This window comes from Molothrus aeneus, chromosome 4 (genome assembly GCF_037042795.1).
Source record: "Molothrus aeneus isolate 106 chromosome 4, BPBGC_Maene_1.0, whole genome shotgun sequence".
In the NCBI taxonomy this organism is placed as follows: Eukaryota; Metazoa; Chordata; class Aves; order Passeriformes; family Icteridae; genus Molothrus; species Molothrus aeneus.
The window spans coordinates 8,266,945-8,287,572 of record NC_089649.1 but is presented as its reverse complement, the minus strand read 5'-3'; the positions used below and the strand labels follow the sequence as shown (position 1 = coordinate 8,287,572).

Sequence of the window (20,628 nt, the reverse complement as noted above, 5' to 3'; positions counted from 1 at the left end):
TTACAGTGAACAGAGAGTCTGTCCCAGAAAATTCTAATTTCTACTTGCATGCACTACCATGTAAATGTTATTTTTTTTACCAAGCATGTAAATTCAATTATGAGACTGTATTTTCATTCCAGCATATAGAAGCAAAACTATGTATATGGGGAACTGAATTAGAAATCCACTATTTTGAATGCCTCTTTTTTGTTGCTGTTGAGGCACTCAAGGTTTAGATTCATGAAACAGTTTGAGGCTTTATTTTTACATCTACTGTGGCTATCTTTAATCACATATGAATGCAAATTAAGAGCCCAAGCAGCTGTGCTCTCTTTCTGTTGGCAGTATAATAATGACATAATAGCCTCTATGTCAAGCATTCTCAAACAATCAGTACACTGACATTTGTTTGCAGAACCTATTGAATATTTAATTTGAAGAATTTCAAATATGCTTTTGCAGACACAAAATGTCTAAATATACTGTGTGATAACTGTGATCTTATCTAATAAGCTCTGTTGATATTAAACTCCAAAGATATTTTGTCTTTTAATTACAATGGTGCCATTTGTTTTCTGTCTTGATCAATTAATCTCAGGACACTTTAATATCTCTTGATTCTGCAATGGCCAACTGATTAAACAACATCTGACTCCCAAATAGAAATGTCTGCCTCAGTGGCAGTCTATTTTAAGGTTATTTGTGTTGACAAGGAGTTTAAGAAAGCTCCTATCAGATGCCACATTTAATTCATGGCATGATAGAAATCTGACACTTCAAACTCTAAGAGTCTCTCATCACATTCTCTTAGCAAAAATACTCTTTTTTTTTTTTAACTTGTCACATGCAGTGCTTGATTTTTAGCTGACATAAGGGTTGAACATTAATGTATGAATTTAATACCAGAAGAAATCAGCAGGATGCTTCATAAATGTTTCAAATTACAGTCTAGAGGCATACACTGTAGTTTGCTGTTAATCAAGTGTTTTGCTTCACTGCAGCAGCAAACACATGCCCACGTACTCTCTGGTGCTAATGACCTCAAGAGTTACAGGGCATAGGTGCTCTAGAATTATTTTGCCATGCTCCTGGCAAAATAATTTGATATGCTAATACAACATGAAATAAAATCCTGGATTAGTAACTTAATTAGAACTGCTTGTCAATTAACAGCACTTGCTCCTGACCTGAGGCTCAGGAGCACATTTGTGAGGTTCATGCAGAAGATCTCATCAGTGTCCTTGATACTGCACTGAATATGTATCCCCTGCTGCAGCTGTGATTTAAATTAACTAATTAAACCTTTACTTTGAAATTAACTTTCTCCTCCATTCTCTCCTGCACAGACCTGCTACAAGTAAAAAACCCAGAGGATCCCTTGATCCCTCTGTGGGTTACAGGTGAGTTGTGGTGGTGGCAAGTCCCACACCAGAATGGACACTGCTGTGCTGAGCAGGGCTGCCCTGGGGCTTCTTCAATGCAGAAATACTCCTTAGAAAAGGCACTGAAAGCTTTAACTAATCTCTTCTGGTTAGATTTTTTTTTTCTGATTTCTAAGAAAAGTGGCTATAAGGACTGGATAAAATTGCTCAGACCTTCCTTAAATATCCTACTCACAGCAGAAGCACAGATTAGTTTGCTTTTCTGGGTTACAATGCTGCTGTGTTTGAATGTGTAATAAATATCAGAGAAAAAATACTCAGAAGGGGTAGGAATGCTGCAGACATTTCTGCGCTTAATGAAAAAAATAAATTACAAAGGAACAAAATACAGAACAGAGGGGTTGACCATTTTGCCTGAATTCTGTTTTTTTTTCCCATATTCTTCATCTGTTTTCTGTCCTGCAAGTAATTTGGGGCAGAGGCGGATTTTCTTGCTTGGCACACTTCTAGCAGACTTGAAACGCTCCCACAATATGCATAACAATAACATGTACGGAAAAATCATACTGAAGCATTGGAAATGGTTCTCACACGCTTAAAAAATCTGAATAGCCCTTGCAAAAATCTTTCTGTTCTAATGCAAATCAGGTAAGTGAGATTTACCTTGGGAGAGAGCTAAAATAAAATAATATTGCAGGCACCTGGGTATTCTGAGCTTTCACACTATTAAAACCTTAGTTTGCATGACCTCTTCATCCATGGGGATGCTTCTATTCAGACAGTTTTGGGCTAAGAAGGCACTCTTGCCATCGTTTCTGGACACTAAGGTATATAGAGGAGCAAATGCATACCTGTGTACCCGGTTTTACAAACGCAGTTGAAGCTTCCTGGGAAGTTCTGGCAGGCAGCACCGTTTTTGCAGGGGTTGGAAAGGCACTCGTTGACGTCCCTCTCGCAGGCCATGCCGGTGAAGCCCTCAGGGCAGCTGCAGGAGAAGCCCCCCACCAGGTTGTGGCAGGTGCCGTCGTTGTGGCAGGGCGACGGGAGGCACTCGTCGATGTCGGTCTCGCACAGGCTCCCCTCGTAGCCCGGCAGGCACCGGCACACGAAGGGCCGCAGTGGCTCGTTGGCCACCACGATGACGGGGACGCTCTCGTGGGTCCTCAGGGTGGGACTCACTGCCAGCCTCCTCAAGCAGCTCCCCCCATTCTGGCAGGGGCTCTGCAGGCACCAGTCGTGGTCTACGGCCTCGACCCGCACGCCGCTCTGGCGGAAGAGGACGTCCCTGATGCTCTCGAAGAAGGTGGCCACGCCGCTGGGGTTCACGTACTGGTTGTTGCCGCGCTTGACGGCCGCCATCAGGAAGGTGTGGTTGCTGTCCTCAGAGAGGCCGTAGAGCTGGATGGCCGTGCCCAGCCCCGTCAGCTGGGAGCTGGCGATGCGCAGGAAGTGCAGGTAGTGGTTGGTGAGGAAGTCGCGCACGCCGTGGGCGCTCAGGCGGAGGAGGACGCTGTTGTCGATGGTGGCGTTGCTGAAGCCCGCAAAGAAGACGCGGACGCTGCTAGTGACGGCTCCGTGCAGCCCGTCGTTGCTGAGGACCCCCAGGTCAAACGTGCCGTCCGTGGACCTGGCCTGCGAGTGCAGCTCACAGGTGCTCCCGGGAATGCTGAAAAGGCTGGTGACTCCTGAGATGAGGGAGCACTGGAAGCTGTCTAGCACGTCCGGATCCTGCGGCTTTACGTTGCCCAAAATTCCACCTGGGAAGAGGTTGCCATAATAATGAACAAAGATTTCTACCGTTCTGGGCTGAGACGGGTTGTCGTTTTGGTCTATTACCTTGATCTGCACAGTTCCTGTGGAAGACATCTGAGGAATGCCAGAGTCTCTGGTAATCACCGAGAGGTAGAAATCGCTGATTTGCTCCCTGTCAATCTCCCTTGTCGTTGTCAGGACTCCAGCGGTGCTGAGGCTGAAGTAGCTGGTGGCAGGGCCAGTGCTGAGCAAGTAATACGTGAAAGGACCTTGGTTGGGAGGGAGATCGGGATCCGACGACTGCAGCGTCATCACCAGAGTTCCTGCGCGGTTGTTCTCCAGGACTTCTCCTTGGCTGGTGGACAAGGTAGGGCCGTTGTCGTTGATGTCTTCCAAAGTTACCACCAGAGAGGCACTTCCTGTCGCAGAGGGCGTTCCCGAATCGATGGCCAGCACAGAGAGGTTGTAGACAGGCAGCGTTTCTCGATCCAGCTCTGCAGTGACCGTCACCTGTCCCGTCTGTGGGTTGATGGAAAAGGCGCTGTTCTCGTTGCCAGACCCAATGAAATAGGAGAACCTGCTCCAGCTGGGGACAGAATCCGAATCAAAGGCGCTGACGAACGTGACGTGGGTGCCTGGAGGAACACCCTCGCTGATCCGTATATTGTAGGCTCCCAAGGTAAAAACGGGAGGATCGTTGGCATCCAGGATTGTGATATTAACAGTTACTTCATCTATATCTGCGCCACGAATGCTCCCCAAATTTTTTGCAAGGACTTTCAAAGAGATTCGCTCTTCTTTTTCTCTATCAAGAGGTCCTGAAACGTAGATCTGGCCGCTTTTCTCGTCTACCTGGAAGCCCTTCTTTCTGCTGTTGCCAAAGATGAGGTAGTGGACTTCTCCATCAATGCCCATATCACGATCACTTGCAAAAACTTCACCTACAACAGTACCTTTGGGGGCTGCCTCTGAAACCTCAAAATAATAAAGCTTGGACACAAAACGGGGCACATATTCATTTGTCCCTTCCAACTGGATGTTGACAGTAGCAAAGCTGCACCTCTCTTCATCTGGAACATTAAAAGCCTTTACTGTTAGATGGTAACTCTGCTTTGTTTCATAGTCTAAAAATCCCTGGGTGGTGATGGTTCCCGTGTTGGGGTCGATGACAAAGAGGTCGCTGTCTGAGGACTGGATGGCATACGCAATCACAGCGTTAGATCCAGAGTCAGCATCGGTGGCGTTTAAACAAATAACAGTTGTCCCACTGGGGGCATTTTCTAGCACGGTGGGAAAGTACTCCTCAGGGCTGAATGCTGGGGAGTTGTCATTGACATCAATGACATTAACAGTGACACTGCAGTAGCCTGTTCGGGACACCCATCCTCCATCCGTGGCAGTAACAACCAGGTCGTGCTTTTGCTGTAACTCAAAATCAAGTGGTTTGGCTAGTGTCAGTGTACCAGTGGTGGTATTAATAGCAAAGACTCCAGCTTCATTTCCAGAGGAAATATTGTAGCTGATTAATCCGTTCATGGCAGCATCTCTGTCTCGTGCTGAAACCGTCCTGACCACCGCTCCAACAGAGTAGCTCTCTGGGATAGTAACGCTCATGCGGCTCTGGGAAAACTCGGGTGTATGGTAATTCTCTTCTGTCACTACTATTTCAACAGCTACCTCGGATGAGAGTGGGGGATTACCCTTGTCCTTGGCTTTCACTTTAAACAGGAAGTTTTTGTTCAAATCAGCCATTAGTGAAGATGACACAGAAATCCAGCCTGTACTCCTGTCCAGTCTGAATTTATTAGTTTTGCTCTCATCAGAGACAAAGTATTCCACTTCAGAATTCAAGCCAAAGTCCTTGTCATCCACCGCAGTAACTTTAATCAAATTTGTGCCAACCCTCACATTCTTAGTGACAGGAGTGAAATATTTAGGGGTGAGGAAGAGCGGTGCGTTGTCATTGCTGTCTACCACGTTTATGGTGACAGTGGTCTCACTCACCAACGGGGGACTGCCCCGGTCTGATGATGTCACGATGAAGCTGTGCCTGTTGATGTTGACATTGCTGGAGCCACTGGAGTTTTGGTACCTTAAGTACTGCTTGTTGAAAATCTCTCCCGTGGTTGCGTTAATGCGGAAGAACTCGGACTGGGATTTTATGAAGTAGAAGACTTGACCATTGGACCCTTCATCTGGATCGGTGGCTGAAACCTGGGTGACCTTTAGCCCAATCCCAGGAAGCTCGGGACACTCCAGGTAATAGGATGGTTTTGTAAATCGTGGGGCATTGTCATTGACATCTGTGACAAATATGGTGACGTCTGTGCTCACTGTCCAGCCCGAGTCATGCGCAGAGACCCTGATCCTGTAGCGGTCAGTGTCCTCCCTGTTCAGGGGTCTGCTGATGGTGATGTCCCCAGTGCTGGGATTTATGGCAAACGGGAGACTCGTATCCCTTATGGAGTACCTGCTGACTGCATTCACCCCTATGTCCTCATCTGATGTTGTGACTCGCGTTACTGTAAAACCCAGAGGAGCATTTTCAGGCACAGAAGCACTGAATATCTGTGAAAACCTTGGAGCATTGTCATTTTCATCTAAAATATTAATGATAACTTTGACAGTTGTGCTCTGGAGCGGAGTGCCTTTATCTGAAGCTTTTATGGTTAGCGTGTACTGAGACAGTTTCTCCCTGTCCAAGGGCCGGACGCTTCTGATCTCACCAGTGGCTCGATTGATACTGAAACTGTTTTCGGTATTGCCCTCAATTATTTCATAATTGAGCTGTCCATTCAGACCACTATCCCTGTCAACAGCAGCCACAGTCAGTATCTTCCGTGGGGACAGGTTCTCCGCTATTTCTGCAATGAAGGGATCTTGCTCAAACTCCGGCACGTTATCGTTGACGTCAATCACCGATACTTCCAATTTCTTGTAGGAGGAAAAGGGGGGAAAGCCTGTGTCTCTGGCCTCAATCCACACCACGTACTTCTGCACGGCCTCGAAATCTAAAGCCCGCCCGACAGAAAGCTGTCCCGTCACCTGGTCCACCAGGAAGGTGCTGCCCAGATTACCGCTGGCAATGTAGTAGGACAAGGAGCCTCCTCTGGCTGAAGACCCAGAGATGGTGGTGACAAGTGTCCCGACTGCCTGGTTTTCAGGGAATGTGAAGGTCTCCTGCTCTGCCTGAACGCGAGGAAATTGGGCTTTGTCCACAAACCTCACGGTGACAGTGGTGGAGTCTGTCTTGGGGTACCGGCCGCCATCCCTCACGTGAACGGAAATGGTGACTTCGGACTCTCCCGCCAGTGGTTTTGCAGCCAGGATTGCCCCCCTTGCTGGATCAATGTGGAATTTCTCAGAGTTCTTCCCCACGAGGGAATAATGGAGCTCGGCGTTGGAGCCGGCATCTGCGTCGGTGACAGTCACCGCAAACACGAATGAGCCTGAAATGCAGAACAAAGCTAGGTCAATCCTTTAATGCATGCACTGACTGTGAGAAACATCATGCCAGCCTTTCAGTCTGAAGCACATCCTGGAGCAGCATGCTCTTCCTCACACTGCCCTAAAAATGAACTGCTTTTGTCACAAAAAAAGTGAGTTCAGCAAGGGGCAGGTGAGTCTACAAGACATGCACGGAGCCAAAAAATGTTGAGCTGAAAAATAGGACACTGCATTTAGAGAGATGGACATACAGAACCGGGAAACAGACCGGCAGCCTTTCAGAGGCCTAGCATCCTGCCTCTAGAACATTCACACAACAAAAGCCATAAACCCAGTAAGACTGAATGCTATTTTGATTTTTAAAATTTGATTTAAAATTTGATTTTTAAAATTTTAAAATTTTATCCACGAAAAAAACTTCACTCTGGAATTCAAGGACTATTAAGGTTACATTAGTGAACAGGCAACATCCACGGATATTTACCCTACACCTACACATTGTCCCTTGCAATCCCTTCTCTTCCTGCTCCCCAGGTGCTCCTTCTTTCTCCCCACTAGTCCCTTACTTCTAATTTTCTAAGAGTATTCCAAGGACAGGAACTAAGAGGACTGCATTTTTAAAAGCACATTGGTAAAATAGGAATACAAAACTATTGCACACTAGTACAATAACATGATTACACTCAGACTTTTCAGGTCTTTTGAATTTATGGTTCGCAATAAGCCTCACTGTATGTGCACCATTTGCATTATCCTCTACATTTGCACACTTGCAAGGAGAACCCAGGGTGTTCTTCCTCACCAGATATTACAGATCTAAAGCATGATATGTCTTTCAAATTTGACACTGTCCAACGAATTTGCAGAACACTGTTGATGTTTTACTGTTACTAAAATTTAGAAAACACCCAGTTTTATATAAAAATCATGCTGTTTTCAACCTCTTAAGGGAAAATCATTTAGAGGCAGGAATGACTTTGACAGCATCCCTTAAAATTATACTTCATGTCACTATTTGTCATGTGCAGTGATTTGTACTCCAGGGGCAGGAATATTTAGACAAGAACAGTATTCAAACCCTTGTGAGAAATGGGACAGGATGAAATGAAGATTTTTTTGTGCTTCAGTTAATGCAAAAAATATTAATATTATTACTAGTTCCTCTTTTTAAGCTCGATTAAAAAATAACAAAAAGAAAAGGAAGTTGTAAATAAGAAAAGTGGATACATCCCTAGGTTTTTGCTAAGTTTAAAACAGAGTAAACATAGCTTAGGTTTCTAGTTATAAGAGATTTCATACAAAAAGCAACCAAAAAAGGTATTACCAGAAAACATCAGGTCAACCTATGTGTACCCCTTGTGAAAAGAATTTGAAGAAACATCCCAAAAACAACCAGGCAAAGGCACTAGTCTGATTACACGATGTTTCACCAATGCAATAATAAAACAATTTCATAATGTTGTTCTGGAAACAGAAGAACTGTAAACAAATTCATTCTTCCATAAAAAGGAGAAGTATTTGCAATTGTTTAAAATTAAGAGACAAAATCCAAGACATGGAAATAATCTTTTTTTTCTGTTAAAAGAAAATTTGTTTTGCAAACCATTTGTCATGGAATCCTCTCCGTAGGCATCACATATCCATGTATGTGTGTGTATGTGAAAACATGGAACATGAGCTGAACCAGACATTAACTCCTGTGTTGAGTGAAGTAACTTTAATTTGGGTGTAGGCTCAAAGGAAGATTGCTGCTTGATTACTTTTATTTTATTTTACTTCACCACTTGGCTCAAGGAAAGGCAACATAATTAACATCTGACATAGACATAGCATTTTTGGAAGAGGCTGTCAAAACCCTGTTTAGGAATTGCTCAGAGGAGACTTTCAGAAATAAAAACAGGCCATTGTCTTCCTAACCCTAGCAAAATAATAACTTTTTTGAGTGGGTGATCATTTACCGTACATGTACTTTATGTAACTACACGAACATAACTGAATTCGGATGGGAGGAACCCAATAGAAAAAACCTGCTAAACTGTGGATGGTGACTTGAGGTTTGTTATTCCTCATTCCCATGCAGCACAAAGATAATCCCAGGAAAACAGCTGCAGAGAAACATCTCAGAAACATTTCTGTGGCACAGCTGAGCATTTCATTAAGATGTTGACCAGAGAAGCTGTGAATGTGTTCAGAATCCCCAGAAGCATTCACAGGCCAGGCTGAGATGGGACTTTGAGCAACCTGATTTAGAGGTAGATGTCCCTGCCCATGGCAGGTGGGTTGCTACTAGATGATCCTTAATGTCCCTTCCAACCCAAACCATCCCATGATTCCCTGTCTGTGGCAGTGCCAGGGTTACCTGCAGAGGTGGGCGATGGCACGTGGGTGACGTAGGGGTGGTGCTGGAACTTGGGTGGGTTGTCATTCACATCAGCCACGGCCACCAGCACGCTGGTGGAGCTGGACAGAGCCCTGGGGAAGCCCCCATCGCTGGCCACCACCACCAGGGTGTAGTTCTCCCTCGCCTCCCGGTCCAGGAGGGCGCTGGTGATGATCTGGCCCGTAGAAGGGTTGATGGTGAATTGGGAATTGCCGCCCCTAAGCCTGTAGCTGCGGGAGAGGAAAAGCAAGGGAGAAAAATTGGATTAGTATTTCAAAAGGCAGCCTGCTGCATTAAGATAATAACCGTTTTCTACACTCTTCAGACCACCATGCTGATGGGTATCAACACAGACTGTCACATTTTCATCTGACTCTCCATCTGTCTTCACTGTTTGACTTTTTCAAATTTCAAGGCCTGTCATAATCACATTTCTGGGGATTTCCAAGCATAGCTGTTTAACACAGATTTCCAATACATAAGCTGACTGAGCCTTTGACTATTTGAAAGATACCACTGGACATACTCTCAAAACTGCTACTGGAGGCATCCTCTAGTGCTGATTTCCCTGGGCTAATGCATTAACTCTTGCTCCAAAAGGCTGATGTACCTCTTAACTGAACCTGCAGAATAAAGTTAGAAAATACAAAAGTACTTTTTGAAATAAAAATGATGACAGCTTTACAAAATAAAATGAACATTTAACATCCATATTGTTTCCTGATACTTAGTTTTGCTGTTCAAGATTTCAATGGAAATTTATAGCAATTCATAGCAAATTAGTAACCACAGAGCTCTGTTAACAGAGACTAATTGTGACCAGAGTTTAACCCTCAAACTGGTGGGTGTGTTTGTGTGTGCACACATCCCCACATGATCTGATAAGAACTGACTGTGTGCTCACTACAGGTGTGTGTTAGGGGCTACCTCTGACTTCCTACCACAGTTTGTCCCCCCTTTTGGAATGCTTATCTAGCTTGTGTTCATACAGCAGGAATCTCAAAAATGTATTTTTAAACTTACTTGGTTAGTATTACATTTTTTCAGAATTCAGATAATAGGTTTTTGAGAAAACAATGGAAACAAAAAATGACTCAAATGACAATTCTCATATGCAATATCATGACCCAACACAGCTGTGGTTAGCACTGCTCCTCTGCTACAGCACAGCAGCACTTTTCTGAGGTATGATTCTATGAAAGACTCAGAATAAAGTGGTTTAAATGAAAGAGATTAATATTCCTATCTTCACCTCTTTAAGACCAGAACAGGTTATGACAGCAGTAATAACACAGCCCAGAAGCTGCACTGAGAGGGCTGAGAGCCAGCCTGGGTAATAAGCTGTGGCAACTTCTCCTGCTCAGTCATTAATCTCTGCACAACGCCACGAGCATGCTTTAATTGCTTAATTATGATATAATGTGATGGCCATATGCAATTATTCTCCAGCCATAGCAATGTGCACCTAGAATAGAAAGAATGTGCACAAAGCCTAAAGCACCATTTAGATCTCCCTAAACAGCAGCACCAGGCACATTTCATCTGTGATTTGCAGTGATTTAACCCTGAGTGGGGTATTGCAGAGACAGAAACTTTCTTTTCTGTGTTTCCACATGTTAGCACTGGAAAGATACTATGATTTTTTTTCTTCTTTTTAGAAGGAAATAATAAAGACATATTACATTTGTCATAAGATATTCTGAATTGTACCTGCATGCAAACCAACTGGACAGTGTACATGTGCCTCAACATAACTGCAAAAAAATCCAAACTCAACCCCAAAAAACTGAGCAAAACCAAAAACCCCTTGAAACTCTAATGGTGGCAAGTGGCATAAAAGGAATTTGATCCAAACACTTAAAATGTGACCTTTTGACTCCTATGTCTACTGTCTTTAACAACAGGACTGCTCAAGTGTGCATTGCCATTTACAACCCATCACCCTCCTTTAATGACTTCACAGGTTATCACCAGAAACAGGAGAACAAGAGTTAGCACGTATGGGCAGGTGATGGCTTTGCAGAAACTTAAACACTTCTTTCAAAACACAGCACGTTTTTTGACTTTGCATGAAAATGTTAGCCAAGGATCTTAAATATGCCTATTGGAAACCAAAGATTTAATTTTGAACCGATTCTAACAAGACAGAAAAGGAGTTCTGAGTCCTCAGGACCTCTGACAAGACGACCATACATGTTCTGCTCTTTCTGGCTTTCACCAGTTTTGTAATACCAGCCATACTTCGGGATCTACTTTAAATGCTGAATCTGGACAAATTCTGTCCAAGAAAAACAAAGTCTGTTCCTGAGCCTGAAGAGTGTAAAACAAAACCTGAAAACAATGTTTTAATAGCTACTTATGAAGGGGAAAAATATTTTTATCAACTAATTCTATGATGCAGTACTGAGTGAATGACAAAGACTAATGGCAGAGATATTAAAGCAATTTAACCACACTAAAGAGCACTCTGATAATTTCTGATTACAGGACACAATCATTACAGTCATTCATGCTTTGCATGGAATTCGGTTTTTTTATAAAGGAACTTGCCAGAAATAGTTTCTTAGACTATGAGTGAACAGAATTAAAAGCTTGATTGTTCCACAATTTAACAAATGGTAACTTTGGATGATTTTCAAATATCTAAAGATGTCTAGATGTCAAGCTTCTATTTCTGGCTTGTAGCTAGTTGGAAAGAAAATATTTCAGTATTTTGTAGACAGTGTTTTGCCACAACGTAGTTCTGCTTTATATTACTTCCTTTTAAAAAAAGTAGCACAGTGGTATTCTTATGCTGTTTGAAGAAGGAACTGAGGTGAACTAACAAAGGTAAACAAGGAAGCTACTTTTATATCCTGCTTTGTGAATTTGGAAAGAGTGACGTTTGCAGCCACAACAGTAAAACGTGGTAAGATCAAGAACTAATATAAATTTGCTTTGCATTCCATTGGCAATGTATCTGTCCTCAGTGGATAATCTTGAGCTTGTCACTGCCACTCAGCATCTTCATTACTCTTGTCTGTGGAACTGGGAACAGCCAGTGTGCAACCCAGTGCCCAGTTAAGTTTCATCAACTGAGCCCTATGCAGAACTGCCAAATTCCAACTTTTTACTGGTTTTCTGAATGGCATAAGCTTTGTGATTTACCTTGGGTAATTTTCATGCTAAACTGAAGACATTAATTGACCAAAGCTTTACTCAAGGAGCACATTTGCTTTCAGAGAAAATTGCTCACTACACGAAAAGGTGTGAATGCAGCAGCAAGGCAGCTGCAAATTAATCTAGCTTACTTTTCACTCAGTAGAAAAATAACTCCACAACTCTATTTGTCCTCAATATAACTCTAAAAGCCTAAAAGCAACAAAAAGACAGATTTGCCCAAGTAATTTAGTTGCACACACAATGCCATTCTATTTTTTGTCTTACAGCTTTAGGGCATGCCGGTGATGGACACTGGGGAAAAAGAAATCTTCAGGCAGGATATGAGGCAGTGTTACATGGAGCAACAGTAATCGACCTACCTAATAACAGCATTTGTAGAAGCATCAGCATCCGAGGAGTTTACGAGCAAAATATCCGTCCCCGTGGGAGCATCCTCCGGAACAGTGGCAAAGTACATGTTAAAGGCAAACGTGGGGACATTGTCATTGACATCATCCACTGTGACAGCAATGGTTCCAGTGCCAGTGAGGGCAGGGGATCCTGTGGGAAAAGGGGGGGTACAAAGTGCTAGAGGTTACAAACACCAGCATGCTAATCGGAGCTCTGCCAGCCCCGATTTGGAGCCGAGTGCTTGAGCGTGTCACAGTTCACAGAGCAAGGAAGCCAGCTCAACACAGAGGACAGGGTCAGGTTTGTTTCAAAGTCATCTTGACATAAAGTACAAGTTGTGAAAGACACACACAAAAAAACATTATTATTTTTCTTGCTCCATCTAATTCCAGAAATATTTTGTAATACAAGCTCAGTGGAAAAAGATGGTCTTGGAACTGCTCAGAAAGCCTTCCTGTAACAATTAGGACCAATTTGAAGATGTGGTTGACTTTCCTATTCCTCTGCAAGAAGACCTTCAAAGGTGGCATGCTGACAGATGTGAAGATTCCAGCCCTCAATTTATTCACCCGCAGAACAAATAGAGTGGGAACAGTGGCAAAACCCAGCTTTCCGCGTGGCTTTTCCACTGCCGGTCGCACCCTGACCTGGGGAGACCTTCTGGGAGCGGGTGAGACGGTTGCAGTGAGTCTCCAGCCCTGCTGAGACTCACTCTCTCCATAGAAGCAACCATCTATAGCAGCAAATAATGCTCGCTCCAATGGGATACTGGCTTACGGGAAATCAGACTGAACTGATTTAACCCAGGGATTCCATCCTCCTTGTTATTCTAAAACTTAACTCTGATGAGCAGCAAGGAGCATGAAATAGCATGTTTATTCATGTGCAGTCTCTCAGTGTTTGTCCTCTTTGGCTTTTCCTTTGTCAAATCCAAAAAAAGACAATGAAGACTTTTACAAGTTCATGTTAGCTTTTTCAGTCCATTCATTACACTTCTTTTCAGCCAAGAATCAGCAAGACATCTCCTGCTAACTAAATTCTTCCCCTGGAGGAAAAGAATCATTTCTTTCTTTGAGTACATAGGAAGGAGAAGGAAAAAGTGATAGCAGAGCATGAAACACTTAAGTTAGGGCCGCTTTTACTCAAAAGGCAGATGACAACCATGCCTGTTTTACCCAAGATTGCATTGCTTTCCCCTTCCATCTCAGATTCTCCAATTCAGCATTTGCTGGACTGGGATAAAGCGAGGATAATGAAATGCTTTGGGCTGGAGATTGGTGGAGTCCTTGCTGCAAGGCAGGCATATTACACGGAGCTGTCACTTGATGGAACGCAGGCCGCCCCGCGTGACCGCCCCAGTCCTTCCAGCCCGGCCGAGGATTGGGTCACTGCTATCCAAGGTTATTGCTGCAGCTCAACCTCGGGGCTGGGAAGGAGGCAGGCTCTGCTCTTGGGGCTCATCTGCTCCTGGCAAGGGCTCCAAACACAAAGTTCTTACATAAAAGGAGATATAGCAACCCATTTTCCCACGTGTTAACCCTTGAAGGCTGAAGAAGCGAGGCGGGAAGAAGCCGGGAGCAGCCTCAGCACGGGCAGGAGGATTTTTCACCACAAAATGCTTTGCAGTAACGTGGTTAATGCCCAAATGGGCTGAATGACAGAGCTTCCAATTGAAAGGTGTTATAAATCTCACAAGGCTGGGCTTGGAGGCTGCTGATCAGAGGGGAAGGATCACAACTCCGAGGAAAGAACGTGGCAAGCCAAGGAGTATAGATTTCACATCACACAATAGAGGCCTTTCTCTGCTCTGCTCTGAGGTAATTCACTCTGCCAATTAATACGCTTTCAGCCAGGAAGGTTACATTAAGGCAATAAGTCTGACTCATTTTTTAGCCTTTTTTTTTTTAACTCACGATTTTGTCATTTAGCCAAACACATATAGATAGAAAAGCCTGCAAAAGTGTTCTTGATTGCTGAAATATTGCCTGTGAAGTGTTTATTATTGCTGCATTAAAGGAAAGAGAGTCCTCAGCGGCGTTTGCTGCGTGTGTCATCAAGCTCTGGCCTTCCAAACGCATTTTATTGACATTCATCTCGCAGCTAATGAAATGAAAGGTTGAAAGTTGTAAAGTTTCGCAGCTGATTAAACAATTTATATATAATTCAGAAATTAATCTTGGGTAAGTCACGTTCAAAGAGCATCAGTAATGCAATTCAGCCTGGAAAAGAAAGCTAACTCACAGCTAAAACCTGAAACTCGCTGTTTCAAATGTATTTGCCAAGACAAAGCCAAGGCCAGAAAATGCACACTGTGGGTTTAGTCACAAAAATGAACAGAGGTGGCAGTGCCTTTAGATCCCAACCTTTGCCTCATGTCCCAATCCCTCATTCTCCAGTTCCCCTTCCTCCCTGGAAGTGTCTGCAAGGCACCATGCAGCGCAGTGTGGGCTCATTTGTGTCAGCCTCAGGGAAGGGACTTCACCAGCCAAGGCTGAGCACCACACCAACACAATTAGCTGGGGTAACATAAGGAACCCAGACCTCATCAACGTTGGCTTGTGGCTGCAGAGTGCTCACAGAGACATCCCAGAAGTCCCATTTTAATTCAGCTGTTTGTAACATCCCAAGTTATTACTCCTCAGCTGTAAACCCCAAACCTTTCTCATCTTACTTGGATGGAAAAACTCACGTATTTACATTGGTTTCCTGTCTGTGTAGTTATCCAGATATGGGGTTTTTTTCCCCTCTAAGTAAAATATCACGTCCACAAATTTAATCCTTTATTCTATCACACCGAAAGACAAAGTTGCAATTTCACAGAGAGTCCTCAAAGCTTTTACTCATTCAAAATTAAATGACTAGCTCACATTTCTGCAGTTACTGAGAAATATAAGAAGAGGAAATTACAAATGAAGTAATTTCATATGGAAAAGAAATAGCTTGGGGCCAAATTCTACCGTCCTCAGTGAACTTCCAGTGAAAGCTGTGCTTGCATAAGGACCACAGAATTTGGCCCTTGGTAATAAGCAGGTTTCATAAAATGTACATATCATATTTGTGGTGAGAGAAGTAGTTTCCACAGTCAGGCTGAGTTCCCAGATTTCTTAGTTTTGCTTCAATAGCAATTCTTCCCCAAGTCACTTAATTCTTATTATGGTAGAGCATCACCCCTATTTTAATATTTTGCATAAATAACTGCAGTAAATTTAGTGTAAGTTCTGCAATATTAGCCAAACACACAAGATGACCCCAAACCATTCTTAATAAACCAGCCATGTTACAGCCTATGTAAAATTGCTGTACACAGCCACACAAGCCTCTGAGTACTTTTAAAAACAGCCCTGAGGGCTAAAGCCACAAAGAAACATACACTTTTCCCTTAGTGAACTTGCATTAAAAATTTCTATGATTTTTCATGATAGCCTGAACTATTTTTCAGCAGAAGCAGCAAGTATTTCTTTGTCAGACACTCCTCATTTACAGCATTTCTCTAGCGGTTTTTTTCCCCAAATCCCAAAATACTACATTCTCACAGTCTTACAATATCCAAGTTGGAAAAAGAGTTTTCTAGAAGGATGAAGGAGTGAAGGAACCAAATGATGAATAACGAAAGAACATAAAATTGACTATGTGAACTAAACGGGAGAGATTGAATTGTCTGTTCCCGTTCAGTGAGCATCACATCTTTAAAATTTATAAGATGGTGCCATTCATATATTGTTGTCATTATAATTGTGAATTTCCCATCTCTGTGGGCTGAGGTCTGTTTCTGTGAACTGCACAGTTTACTTCCTAGGTGGCAGCTGTACATATACACTAAGCAGACAGTCCCACAAACGTCCACACACGTCATTGTTGAAATAGAGATTAACCTGGGATAGTGTCAAAACAGCAACGCTGAGTTCAGGGGGAAAATTGCTTCCCACGGATGCCCTTCCAAAAATTTCAGCTTTTTTGCTTACATCTGCAAGTAAACATGTGTCTGGGGATGAAGAGAAGGAGCAGAGCTTGGGAGCCTGTGGTGGAGGATGAGTTACAGAGAGAGGTTATGAGAGGCCACCTTGGGCTGGGCCAGCACTGGGCTGTGGCTCCCCTCTCTGCATGGGACACCAGAGAAGTGACATAAAAAACAGCCCTGGGGAATGTGGGTCAGGCAGGCAGCAGCATGGGACAGGATGCCTCTTGTCCCAGCAAGATGGAACTGGGACTGGCAAAGAGCTACGAGCAGGTTTTCTGCTCCATTCTCCCATGCTTGCTTGAGGCTGATCACCACAAAAAATATGATGATAACTGTAATTTTTTTAAAGTTGTAAGAAGCACTCTCAATTTTTTCCTCTCCCTGTTTAGGAGAGATGGGATGAAAAATATTGGCTCTGTGCAGTAATTCAAACAAAAGAAAGGAAACAGAATACAGGAAGGTGATGGTGGGGAGAAATACCATTTAACCTGACAACCTCTGCTTTTCAAACACTGCATAACCAGCACAGAGAGGTCAATACACCTTTCTGGATGAACTCATCATAATCCACTCATTGCCCTCATTTGTGCTGATGCTTCAAGGACAGAAGGTCACCCACAAGGGAGGCACCTAAAGACTGTTTTCACTTCTGCCTTGGTCTGTCCATGCAGCCTTGGAAGAAGAGAGCACCATGCCCCATGAGCTTGTCCCTTGTTCTGGGGAATGGGGAAGGTGAGCTCTTTGGGCTCCCTGGAATCCCCCAAAATATGTGGCAGTGTCTGCTCTGGTACATGTTCAGCTCTCCACACCACATCTGGGTGACTGGGGAATGATCAGAGCACTTAGTGCACTGGAGCAGCAAAAAAAAGCCATGAAAGGAAACTTGCAAAGCCATTTAGGTTCTTCAAGAAAGCTCAGGAAAAGATGATGCTATTGGAAATTATCTCGGCTGCGTGGTGCTGTTTGGCTCACAGCAAAAATTAGAAATAGGAGAATGTGTCCAGCACACCATCCACATATTGTTTGAAGCCTTAATGGTTTCTAGGTCCTGTCTGCACCATGCTTAGCACAGCAGATAGTGAAACCATCATTCCTTTCAGAAACCAGGACCTCAGAAGTTTTTGCCAGCATTAAAATATCAAAATCATGTGCTAGAAAACTAACAATAAACTTAAGCAAAAACCCCACAGATACTTTTCACTAAAATGAAAAAAAAAGGTATTAAAATTAAATAAAACGAATCTAAATGACTAATCAAGACTCATCCTGCAAGCAGTTTACCATGTTTTGTGGTAAATTAAACACATCATTATCCTGAAAATTGGAAAGCGATTTCACAGAAATGGAATTTTTGCCTCAGTGAAACGTGTTGCTTTGCAACAAAGCGGATTTCACTTCTCCAGTCAAACACTCAGTGAATGAGTCCCAGGACTAGGAGTTGTATGTGTTATCACAGAGAATTAACTTTTTCACTCAAGTAAACAAGGCCTTTCTCACAATAAAGTGGCCAATCTTTCTAAATGCATTTAAATGCAGACGGAGTGTGCTGAGCCTCACTCAGCTGGTGAGTTTTAAAATAAACACAGAGCTACATTAAGTGAAAATGCAACTAGCCTGCATTACACTTTGCATTTCTAGTGCACACGAGGCTTGATTTGGAACATGGATGAATTGAACTAATTTTGCAAGAACACAGAAGAAACCGCATCTGTGAAATGAGAAAAAGTAGTCCTTTCTACATGATTGTACCACAAATATTTGTCCTGGCTGGGTATGTTGACTGTGCTTTGTTTTCTTCTTACTCAATTTTTCACCACAGGCTGTCATGCTAAGTCTTAAAAAAACTGATGAACCTAGATTATTTTGAGACAAAAGCTGAAATAAGTGGCTAATAAAAGATATTAAACAGTTAGAAGCAATCCGTACTCTCAATCAGTTCAGTGGGTGACTGAATGAGACATGCAGGAAACTCAAGATTTTCAAATTTTCTGAGTGTGTCAAATTTGAGTTTATCTCATAGTTAGGTACAAAGCAGCACTTGATCCCAAAGCTAATTTAGCAGAACTAGAACTTCAAAAACCAAGGGAATTGACTGATAGTTGGACAGATCTGTACTTTTGCAAGGATTATCTAATAAGGAAAAAACCCAGGGAACTTCTGTACTACATCAGGTAATAGAAAAGTGAATATCAACCCTCATCTAGCAGCCTAAATAAGCTGGGAGAAAACAGAGCTAAATCTGAGAACATAAAAAGTGAAAACAAAACAGTAAATTATTGACTAGACCAGAGCCCAACCTTGTTCAAGCAACAACACGTCCAGCCACACTTAGGCTGGTGCATGTGCATGAACACAGAAACTCACACCTGTTCTGAGAGTGCAAAAGAAAACTCTGTCCCAAAACAGTGATACACAATGGGATCTCTCATCTGGTCTTATCCACGTGAGTTTTAAATATGGGTTCCAAAATTCCTGACTGACTGCACCCTATGAATTCATTAAGCTTTGGAGCTTCAGGACAGGGGCAACTTCACATTGCAAAAAATGTAATATGCTGTTGAAAGAACAGGAATTGCAGGCACACAGAGAGGCATTTTTAAAGCCTCTGGTGTATATACACATTTCCCTATCCCTGTTTTCTTCCTCTGATCAGGAGCAGTTTCCTGCAGCTGTTAGCCCAGAGAGGTTAAAGAAAAAAAAAAAAAAAAAAGCTGGAGCACTGTTACAGGCCTACAGGAACACAGACACAGACTGAGAAAAAACACTCATGCAATAAAGTATAATATATATTTAGCACAGCTTCAAGATGTTCCACAATCTCACACGTACATACTGCACGTTTCTTAGCCAGAAATGCATTTTTTTCCAGAGCAAGAAGTTGCCTTTACCAAATGTTTCAAAATAAGAACAATTAAGGAAAATTCTGAACTTAATGGTCATAAAAATCATGGCACATGACAGGTTGTAAGGGTGCAAGGAAGAAATTGCTCCCTGTGAGGGTGGCAGGGCCCTGGCACAGGGAAGCTGTGGCTGCCCCATCCCTGGAAGTGTCCCAGGCCAGTTTGGATGGGGCTTGGAGTGACCTGGTCTAATGGAAGGTGCCCCTGACTATGGCAGCAGGTTGCATTCAATGAGATTTAAGGTCCCTTCCAGCCCAAATCGTTTTATGATCTCCCTGTGCCTGCAAAAAGCAAGAGGTGCTGGAGGAGTGGGCATGGCCATGTGTCCCACCCAAGGCCTCTGTGGCACAAGTGAGATTGAAAGAAAGTGGAACTGCAACTCAGGAGAAAGGCAGAGCCATTAAAAAAACAAACTTGCTTAAAACCACCAAATTACTCCTCCTTGTTATAAGTTATTGCTGTAAACAGAAAAAACAGAGAAGCTGGCTCCTGCAGGAGCTGCTGACAAAGGTAATTTTTGACAGCTTGTGACTCCTGAATATCCCACAGCGAAATTCCTGCAATGCACAATTTTGAATTACTCTTTAAAAACACCCTGTATAAATAGAGAAGATTAACCAGCAGGCTAAGTGTTCAGGCCATATGTGCATGTTTTACTTGTTTTATCCTTGCAATTAAGGCTTCCTGAAATCGTAGCTTTGTATTTGAAGATTGAGCTAGCAGACTTACAATTTATAAGGTGTAATGTTTAATTTAAAAAACTGTTTAAGATCACCAAGGCTGGAAAAATCTTAGTATTTCTCAAAGGCTGATAAACTGCTTAACAACTACTCCAAGTACTCTTCTGCAAAACAGATTACATTCACAGATCTCATTAGCAGATATGAAATAGAATTTCACAGGCAAGTGATGTAAGCAGTAGAACAATTGAAAATTAAGTTTGATGTAGAAGTTCCAAACTAATCAGAGCAAGGTAGATGAACGAAGAGGTAAGGGAAGAAGTGCAACAGCTTGCAAACTGAAGACCAGACAATTCTAACTTGAAAATTTTAAAATATTCAACATTATATTCTAGCTTGTTTTCCAGTTGAAATAAATTAACTTGGATTTTTTTTTAAGAGCTATACCTGCTTTTTTCTCCCCAAAACTAGTTTGAGTTGGTTTGAAAATGAAGTGCTATGCATTATTTTAATCTGACTGAAAATCTTTCATTGTTTTCACAGATATTTCAGCTTGAGCTGGCCAGCCTGAGCCCATTGCCAGCCTGAATATAAG

At 42.9% G+C, this 20,628-nt stretch overlaps 1 protein-coding gene across 1 annotated transcript in view; it reads right to left on the bottom strand.

Annotated features, from left to right (window-relative positions):
- Positions 1–20,628, bottom strand: part of FAT4 (FAT atypical cadherin 4) — a 127,450-nt gene that overhangs the window by 21,927 nt on the left and 84,895 nt on the right. The window contains exons 7-9 of the mRNA XM_066548874.1: positions 12,465–12,645; positions 8,923–9,173; positions 2,216–6,565 (exon numbers count right to left, since the gene is read on the bottom strand). Of these exons, the coding sequence (XP_066404971.1) occupies positions 2,216–6,565; positions 8,923–9,173; positions 12,465–12,645 (4,782 nt within the window). The remainder of the gene's footprint in view (positions 1–2,215; positions 6,566–8,922; positions 9,174–12,464; positions 12,646–20,628) is intronic.